The sequence below is a fragment of the Lampris incognitus genome, chromosome 16 (genome assembly GCF_029633865.1).
Source record: "Lampris incognitus isolate fLamInc1 chromosome 16, fLamInc1.hap2, whole genome shotgun sequence".
Taxonomy (NCBI): domain Eukaryota; kingdom Metazoa; phylum Chordata; class Actinopteri; order Lampriformes; family Lampridae; genus Lampris; species Lampris incognitus.
The window spans coordinates 36,165,688-36,175,637 of NC_079226.1; the positions used below are offsets into that span (position 1 = coordinate 36,165,688).

The following is a 9,950-nucleotide window of genomic DNA, read 5'->3' on the forward strand; positions in this document are numbered from 1 at the left end:
AATAACTGATGCCAAGATGAAGGAGGGCATTTTTGTTGGTCCACAAATCAGACAGGTCATCAGTGGCAGGGAGTTAGAAGATCTGCTAGTGGGGCCAGAGAAGATAGCATGGAAGGCATTTAAGGATGTTGTTGAGAATTTCCTTGGCGACTACAGAGCACCAAACTACACTGAGCTGCTTGACAACATTCACACTCGGACTTCTTTCCTGCTGATCTTGGTGCAGTCAGTGAGGAACGTGGTGAAAGGTTTCAGCAGGACGTTGCCACCTTGGAAAAGAGGTATCAGGGCAACTGGACTCCATCAATGCTGGCCAACTATTGTTGGACAGAGGCACCAGATGCTGAGTACAAACCCAAATCAGCTGCAAAACATGTGAACCTCGGTTGAACTAACACCATGTGTCGGCACCGTTATGCGATTAAACATGTTGAATTCAATTAAAGTTATTTTCACGTTTCTCCAAACTCCTGCAAATCTGCAGTTGTTTGTGTTCAGCTTGACATTGTCTGTCACCATCTCTAATTTCCTTCCCAGGAAGCAAAACGTTTTTTAAAACAAACGTTGTCCAGGGGGATGTTGCGTTGCTGTAAAGCCATTTGTAATTCGCCATATTGGGCCGTTAATTGACTTGACTTGCCAGGGGATCAAACCTGTGCCAGCGGTTAAGCAGCGCCGGCGCGCCATTCACTCCGCGGAGCGGGGAAGCAGATCAGCGCTGCGACGTCCGCTCCACCCGAGGCCGGCTGGAGGCGCGGGCCTCCAGGGGCGAGGCTGGTTGTTAGGCTGCTTAAAGCGCCGGTCCGCCGGCCCCCGACATGAAAGGGTCCCGAGTAAGATGATTTGGCAACATCAAGGCTTTCCCAGCGGTAATGATTACATTTAGACTTAAGATCCATGCAAGAATTTGTAGCCCACTAAATCTCCTGAGCTCTCCGCCCCCGTAACTCTTCAAAAGCCTTGTCATTCAAAGACCTCGGGGAGGCTTCTTCTTCTTCTTCTGCTTCTTCTCTTTCTTTCTTTTTTTTTTTTAACAGTCCCGGCTTGTCAATTAATTGGATACGTCGTCGGGATGTTCGTTTCTCTCTCAGCTGCTGCTTAGAAAGACAATGGGTCGACGGGGGGGCTGTTGACACCTCCGCGGCCGTGCCACGGTATAAATAGGGACTCCTACTCCAGAGGGCCCAGAAGAGCGATACACCCTGCCCTTGGGAGGACCTCTCGCTATTTATTTTTCCTCCGCCCCCCCGCCCCCCACTTTAGCCCACCAGACCTTCTCATCACTCCCGCGTTTACTACCGACTCGATGCAAGGACCGGACAGACCCGGCGGAGCGTGCGGATTCCCCGCGCGTCATTACGCGCCGACGTCGCTGTATCCGCAGTACGCAGGGCGGCGCGGCGCGTCTCCGGCGAAGCCCGCCGGCGCAAGGTCGTTCACCATCGACGCCTTGCTCGCCAAACCCGAGGAGACGGGCGGCGGCCGGAGGAGTCCCGGCCAGTGCGGAGTAAACTACCCGCCGGCGGCCTCGCTTGTCCCTCTCCCCGCGCAGATGGGCCTGCCGGTGCCGCCCCCTTATCTGTACTCTCCCGGCGTGCTGCACTCGGCCGTCCACGTGCAGCCGGGATACTCCGTCTACTGCTGCCCGCCCTTCGCCTTCCAGCCGTCGTGCCGCGGAGCATTTTACGCACAAGGTAAACGCTTAGCGGCGCTTGTTGAGGGGAAAGTAAACCATGCTAAGTTGCACATGAGTCTACACCACGCGTCTCCAACTCCAAGTCTGGTATAGTAAAAAAAAACAAAAAAACACCTATCCTCCCCCCCCCCTCCTCCCCCTTGCAGATGCAGCGACCAAAGGTAACGTCTACACGTTCAAAACCAAGGCCGGCAAAGCTAAGCGGATGCGCACCAGCTTCACCAACGAGCAGCTGTCCCGGCTGGAGAAGGAGTTCGCCCGCCAGCAGTACATGGTGGGGTCGGAGAGGTTCCTCCTCGCCTCGGCTCTGCAGCTCACAGAAGCTCAGGTAAAGGAAACGGGTCAGAAGTAACAAAAAAAAAACTTCAGTGCCAACACACTTCGCGCCTTAACACGCGTTTTGTTTCCGACATCTTAACGCAAATACGGCGCAGAGCAGCAGCAGCGGCGCAGACATCAGTATCTGTCTTCTAACTTTGGTCCAATCCACACTTCTTAGAGGACCTTGTAGGTATCTAAGAAAGTGGTGCATTTTGGCAATATTCACATAGTTTCTCTCCAACAACAGGATCACTGTGAAGGGAATACGACTTATGTAAACTTTTATTATTTATTTATTTTGGGGGGGGGGTGTCAATCTTTATGCATCATGTTTATGATGATGTTACCATGTGCAATATTACATTTTTATTGGATGGATTTAAAACGAATTTTGCTGTCCTTTCTGACAACATCTGGTTTAGTTCACGCATGCATAATGCAGAAGTAGGATAAATCCAGCGCCTCTCTGAATGGGAAATGAATCAGATCAGAGATTGATTGGCCAGCTGTGTTTCCACATACAAGGGGATCACATGGATCCCACCTGACACTATACACACCATGCACAGCAGCAGGAGCAGCAGGGTCGAGGGGGGTAATAATAACAGCTGGTGGTAGGGATTAGGGAGCACTGTAAATAAGTAAGCACACACTTGTGGTGTAAATAAATGAACACAAGCCTTTACTGGGATGCTCAGATGGATGTACATGTACACCCATCCGGGGAACTGTACAGTTCCCCTTGGCAGAAGCAGCTTGACTCACACAGACCCGTCCTCTATGTGCAGGTGAAGGTCTGGTTTCAGAACCGACGGATCAAGTGGAGGAAACAGAGTTTGGAGCAGCAGCAGGCCAAACTGGCCAAACTGGGCCTGGCTGCTCCCCCGAAAAGCCCCGGCTCCCAGGGCCACGGAGATGAAGGCGAGGAGGAGGAAGAGGAGGAGGAGGAAGAGGAGTTCTGCGAATCCTCAGACGTGGACATCGATGTATCTGACGGGTCCATTAACCACTGCTGACAACACACACTGGACTACTACAAAGACACTTGTGTATATAGACTACTGATGCAAATGGAGGCCTGACCCCTGAGTAGGGATATTTAATAGAAGTATAGCTCTATATTTAATTATTTTTTTTGCAACGGTTTCTTTCAAAATAGTCCATTTTGTATCGAGTGAAATGGTGTTTGTATATTTTATTGAAATATCTGGAAATATATTTTCGAACAACATTTGTGATTTTGTGTTCATTCTCCCCTGACAAGCAGATAGATGTACTTTTAGACAACAGGAAAAGCAGCTTTATGTTAAAGTAGCCGGGACATCTCATAATCCCAACGACTGGACTCAGCCTGGCACACTTCTGGCATGTCTTCATCAATCATGTCACCTGTTAGGCGTCAATTCTCATATTTTTTAGTAAAAACAACAACAACAACAACTAAAAATCAACACATACGATGACACAAAAAAAACATCTAGTCCAGTTGTCTTTATCCATGCTCAACAATCCAGGTAAGAAAATCAAAGAAGGTTGAATCAGTTCATCTGGATACAATGTTTATTGAATCAGTTCATCTGGATACAATGTTTATTGAATCAGTTCATCTGGATACAATGTTTATTGAATCAGTTCAACTGGATACAATGTTTATTGAATCAGTTCAACTGGATACAATGTTTATTGAATCAGTTCATCTGGATACAATGTTTATTGAATCAGTTCATCTGGATACAATGTTTATGGAATCAGTTCATCTGGATACAATGTTTATGGAATCAGTTCATCTGGATACAATGTTTATTGAATCAGTTCATCTGGATACAATGTTTATTGAATCAGTTCATCTGGATACAATGTTTATTGACAGATATGAAATGTATCTATCAATAAACATTGTATCCAGATGAACTGATTCAGTAAACATTGTATCCAGATGAGCTGATTCAGTAAACATTGTATCCAGATGAGCTGATTCAATAAACATTGTATCCAGATGAACTGATTCAGCCTTCTTTGATCTAGTTCAGTTGTCCACTAAATAGATGCCCACTTTTTACTCGACTCACGAGTCTCTGTATTAAATCCAGTCAACCAACACCGCTCCACTTGTAAACATGCGGCACGCCTCCCTATTAACTGAATAGCTGCACACTGATCAACACGGGCTCTCCTCAATCTGCACATCCAGCACCAACACAGGTCCGTTCACGTCGTCAGACAACAACAGGGACCCTCCGCAACGTACACTGACGTGTACAACCCAGCGGTGCCCCAGTAACATTATCTGCCCCTTGCAAACAGCTCTCTCCTCCATCACCCCCCGTGCCCCCAGACTAATCACACCATGGCGACTTGACCAGGAGACACATGGGGAGACGTTTCCTCCGGGGGTTTGATCTAAGGCAAAGCAGTTTATGCTCGAAGACCCCACCCCACCCTACCCCCCCCCACACCAGAGCAGAGCTAAGCAAATAAATACCCACCTTGGGGATAAGCTGACAGATCCATAGCCGGGGGTGGTAGGGGTCAGTCTGTCTCGGGGGCTAGGGAGCTGGGTCTCAGTGTTTAATCTGTTTAAATGGTCAATACGCCTGTTCTCACTGCTCCTCAATGAACGCGGCCTGCAAATGCCCACCCACCGCCAGCAGGTGTCCTGTCTCCGCTTGTTGAAGGTACAAGGGTGGTGGGGGGTGGTGTGGGGTGATGGGGGTGGCGGTGGGGGTCAGCTCCACTTGTTGAAGGTACAAGGGTGGTGGGGGGTGTTGGGGGTCAGCTCCGCTGAAAGGCGACGTCTCCCTTCCAGGAGGAGAGGGACCCATGCTGTCTGCTGATGCCTGGCCGACAGACTCACAGGATAAACCACGGGGGGGGGGGCTGGGGGGGGCTGAGCGTGTATAAAGGATTGGGATGTACCAATTGGATCCATCAGAGCAGCTAATTGGGGTGGTCAACCTGAAGCACCCCCCCTTGTCCAGTAAGCAATTTAAACGTATTTAAAAGAAAGGGGGCGCACGCTGCTTTGTTTCCCCTCCCTGTACTCGTAGGATATCTAATTAAACAAGCGGTCATTGTTCGGGACATGGCAGCTCCCATAGTGTCCCATCCAGGTTGAGATGGTGCACACACCATCCGGACCACAGCTACAACCTTTGGGACGTAATTTGGACAAATGTAAAATTTAAACAGTATGCATTCACTAATTTGTGTCTTGTTCCACCAAGTCCTGACAAATAAGACAGAAAGCAGATCATCATCCACGAACATCCCATCCCTCCATCCTCGTCCCACTCCTCTGCAAGGACAACTCACAAAATCAGTCCAGTCCGCGTCCAGTCTGCACTGATGCACGGTGTCTGGCAGGATTTATTAAAAGGAGAACTTTAATAAACTGTAAAAGAGCTGATCTCTCTCTCTTTCTGCACCCCCCCCCCACCCCCACCTCCTGGTTTGGGACTGGTTCTAGACCAGCCAGGCTGAGTGAGGCGCCACCAAAGGGAGCAGCCTTTTTTTTCTTCCTCCGTGAGACTCCGGAGGGAGAGATGTCTCTGATGTGATCATCCTGCGGGAAGCAGATCTCCCAGCTCCTCTCCTCTCTCTCCACAGAGCCACATAATCCCATTGAGCGATAGAAAGGAGCAACAGTGAGAGGCCTGGGAAAGAACCTGGGGAAGGTTGGGGGGAGAGAGAGAGAGAGAGAGAGAGAGAGAGAGAGAGAGAGAGAGAGAGAGAGAGAGAGAGAGAGAGAGAGAGAGAGAGAGAGAGAGAGAGAGAGAGAGAGAGAGAGAGGGGGGGGGGGGGGGAAGGAGGGGTCACGGGGCTCATCGTGCCAATTAGCACAGGGCACCTTAACCCCTGGAAACATGGCTAAGTCTCCCTGCAGGATCTGTATTACCGCAGAATCCTTCATTGCCCCGCTAAGCCTCCGTTTCATCTGCTCTGCTCGTCTGAGCTGTCCGCTTTCTCTCTGTCGCTTCATTCACCGGCTGCGCTATAAAGGTGCCGGAGCCCGTGCCGACGGCACCGAAGGGGAGACGCACCGGTAACTTCCGGTAAACCACACACCCACGGGTGCACGTGGTACAAGGACCCCACAACCTCCCGAACGGTGCGACGAGACATGAGATGGTGTAACATTACAACTCAACAATGTACTTTCAGCGTCCATTTGCTCGGGATTATGATGGCGGTCAACACTTGTGGGGTGGTGGGGGGGAGGGGCCTCGACCCTGCCCCGTAACCAGTACGTTACAAACATTATGGAGTACTGATAGGCGTCTGGTTCTCCTCTAAAAAAAGAAAGAGATAATTATTGTGTTATAAACATGCTGTGCATAACTGTAGTCCACTGACTTCCGGTTTCTACTGCAGCGGTCATACCAGTTTCCTGTTTGTTGGCGCGTGCTATTGACAGCGGCATGTTTTTCGCGATTCCTGCAAGACTCGCCATGGACAGGGTGCAGGTGAAACTTTCTGTCAATAGCACGCGCGCCAACAGGAAACTGGTATGACCGCTGCAGTAGAAACCGGAAGTCAGTGGACTATAGTTACGCACAGAGCCGACTGACTTAAGATTTAACGTTTGTCAGAAACGGCGGATTAGGCCACACAATCGCGCGTTAGGTTACTGAAACCGAGTCGCACCTTTGTGGATTGAGCTGCCATATTGCTTTTCAGCAAGCCTCCATCTTTTCAATCAATAAGTAATTGGAAATTAGCATAATTTCTACAGCTCCGAGCCTCCCATTTGCAAGGCACAAAGCGTTTCCTAAATGACACGCCTCGGGCAATGTGAGTCAATGAGTCTTGGCCGTGGCCCCATTGTTGGTCCACACCTACATTGTGATGCACCCCGGGAAGGTGTGGAAGTTCTCATGCGGCCCAGCCACGGCCAATAGCATGAGGGCACTTCATTTAAGCAGGGGGGGGATGCATTTTAGGGCAAGCGATTGTAAAAAGAAAAGAAGAAAAAAACCCTCTCTCTCTCTCTCTCTCTCTCTCTCGTTTGCATTTTATTTGCACAGGCGAGGGCCCATCGTCTCCATCTAATAGTCATTAAGTCCCATTACACCCGTTTGAAGTGGACGCGGTCTGTTGTCCCGCAGGGGGGGGGGGGGTGGCGGCAGAGCCCGTCCCGGTGTGCGGGAGAAAAGTCTTTTTGAAACAGAAAACACGTCCCCTCTGTCAGGAAACACCACTTCCTGTCCCGTGCAGCAGCAGCCCCCCCCCTCCTCCCCCTCCCCCCCCCCAGCGCAGGAGACAGGCAAGTGTAACGAAATGGCTGCACTGATAGTTTTTATTTTTATTTGAATTTCAACAACTTATACGGCCAAATTCACAGTTTTGCCTGTTGCCCCCCACCCCCAGCTGTACCTGCATGGTTCACAGATAACTTAACGAGAGGGAGTAAAAAAATAAAAAGGGGGGGGGGAGAAACCCACTTTACTTCAGATTGAAGCGTACTTATAATGGCGGTACTTATAATGGCGGGGTGGGGTGTGGGGGGGGGCTGGTGTTTGTTTGTATTGGTGGAGGGGTGGGGGATGGGGTGGGGGATGGGGTGGGGGTCATGGCCCCCGTGCAGGTGGCGGGCTCAGCCCCCGTTTCTCACGCAGGCGGCACATACGCAGCGACGTGTCACTTCTCTCATCTCGTTATAACGGGGTGAAAATTTCCAGTTGTTTAAGTGGAACAGCTTAGCTGAGCACACAACGCTAATGCCCAACAAAACGGCCACTTAGTGCCCCGGCGCAAGCCGGGAGGCGCGAGCTGGGCGAGGCCGAGCCGTTGTTGGCGACGACGAAACAGTCGCCCGCTTGCAGCCACATCCACCATGACAGAGACGAGCCTCGAAATCACTCCTCAGCCAACTGGAGGCTTGGTAAGAGGGGCTGTCTAGTTTTGGTGGGTTTTATTTAGCTCCTACACGGCAAATACGCCCTGCCTCCGTTTCGCCACTGGGTGGCAGCATTGTGTTAGAAAGCCTCGCCTGCTTTGAACGCTCCGGGGGCCCCGAAGCTGTCGTGTTGGTGAATTGTGGGGAATATTACTTGACTTACTTACGCGTCAGCGTGGGGAAAGTATCAAGCGTGGACGATTCTCCCGCCAACTGAGGCAGGTACCGTATTCCCTCCAAACTGCTCCCAGGATCTCCAATCGTTTCAGCAGAGGCTGAATCGCGCACACGGATCCATTCCGTCCGTCATCCGAACCGCTTATCCTGCTCTCAGGGTGGCGGGGATGCTGGAGCCTATCCCAGCAGCCACTGGGCGGCACGCGGGGAGACACCCTGGACATGCCGCCACAACATCACAGAGGGCCCCCCCACACACACACACACACACACACACACATACACTCCTATCCTATGAGGACCCCTCATTGACTACATTCATTTCCTAACCCTTACCCCTATCCTTGTGAGGACCTCTGAAATGTCCACACCAGGGAGGTGCTGTCAGGTTTTGCTATCCTAATGAGGACATTTGGTCCACACAAGGATAGCTAAACGTGTGCACACACACACACACACACACACACACACACACACACACACACACACACACACACACACACACACACACAAACACACACACACACACACACACACACACACACACACACACACACACACACACACACACACACACACACACACACACAAACACACACATTCATACTTAGGGGCAATTTAGCATGGCCGATTCAGCTGACCTACATGTCTTTGGACTGTGGGAGGAGATGTGTTATTATAATCGTCTTCAAACAAAAAAAGCGGGATTTAATGTCATGGGGGGGGCGGGGGTGACACGACTGTCCAGGAAAAACACGTCTGCCTCGAAACAACATCGCAGAACTGGGAATATATCATTCGCAGGAACGATCGCTATTATTGAAGAACGGAAAACAAAACCAAAGTGTCCAAATCAAAGTGTCCAGCAGAGGGCGACACTTCGACATGGAAACGGGACCTGGAGCCGTACAGGGTGACCGCGCTCCCTGCCGAAACAGGCGCCCCGGCAGTTTGAAGCGTTATTACGGGGCTCCGCTGACAGCGGGGCGCACCGACGTCCAGGTGTGTGTTGTGCGCAGGGGCAAGACGTGGGGCGACCTCCCGCTTCTCCTCTCCCGGTCCCGGTCCCGGTCCCGGTCCCGGTCCATCACGTTGGCTCGACTCTCAACAAATCCCGTGCGGAGCCTCAGGGGGGGAAAGCACGTCGGCTTGTTATGTTAATGTTAAGCGGTTTGGCCATCCATTAACCAGCGGTGATGGGGATCAGTGGCCACAGGGCGCGCAAGGGTTTCATCATTAAACTTAGCAATGCGTTTCTAACTCGCCCCCAAAATTCCTGGCGCACCCAGAGCACCTTCACACCGCGGTTTCGCTGCACAAAAAGAAAAGAACCAACGGCAAGATACAAAAAAAAAGAAGATAACGAGGCTCAAATGTGAGCACATGTGGGCCAACATGTTGCTCGGAGACGGAAAAACACTTCGTCATCGTGAGGAAACACAAATCAACACAGTTAAGCCGAACACACTCAGACGGGTTGGCCTGTTTCTAAGCTAGCCAGTAACTGATGGCCGTAGCAGTCCACCTCACTATAAACCTCCACCCCGCGTTTCCTCATGGCGCGCTGATCCAGGGGGGAGGCGGATGTGGGCAGATGTACACCAAGTTGATGTCCCATGATATCTCATGAGCGCGCGCGCACATGCGCGCGCGCTCATGAAGTCCCGAGAGCCAGCGGGACACACTGGGCCGTCTCGTGCAAGTGTGGTTGGTGGGCTGTATGTGTCAGAACCTGAGCAGAAATATAGCATGGAGCGCGCGCTGCGTTTAGGAGCCTTTAGCCTCTAAACACCTAATAAACAACTTGTTCTGCCTCATCATTTACATCGCTAATGATTTTCTAATGCCGCCTCGGCGCAA

General features: G+C 51.1%; 1 protein-coding gene across 1 annotated transcript; it reads left to right on the top strand.

Moving 5' to 3' along the window:
- The first annotated feature begins 1,306 nt into the window (after positions 1 to 1,306).
- On the top strand, positions 1,307 to 3,033 carry noto (notochord homeobox). The gene is made up of 3 exons (XM_056296519.1): positions 1,307 to 1,694; positions 1,843 to 2,024; positions 2,806 to 3,033. The coding sequence occupies exons 1-3, from the start codon at positions 1,307 to 1,309 to the stop codon at positions 3,031 to 3,033; spliced, it is 798 nt and encodes a 265-aa protein (XP_056152494.1).
- The last annotated feature ends 6,917 nt before the right edge of the window (positions 3,034 to 9,950 follow it).

What these genes read in the sequence shown, in the direction of transcription:
- noto (XM_056296519.1), top strand. Translation starts at nt 1,307, where the DNA reads ATGCAAGGACCGGACAGACCCGGCGGAGCGTGCGGATTCCCCGCGCGT. An exon ending in CGGAGCATTTTACGCACAAG is followed by an intron (nt 1,695 to 1,842) that starts GTAAACGCTTAG and finishes TCCCCCTTGCAG; the next exon opens with ATGCAGCGACCAAAGGTAAC. An exon ending in TGCAGCTCACAGAAGCTCAG is followed by an intron (nt 2,025 to 2,805) that starts GTAAAGGAAACG and finishes CTCTATGTGCAG; the next exon opens with GTGAAGGTCTGGTTTCAGAA.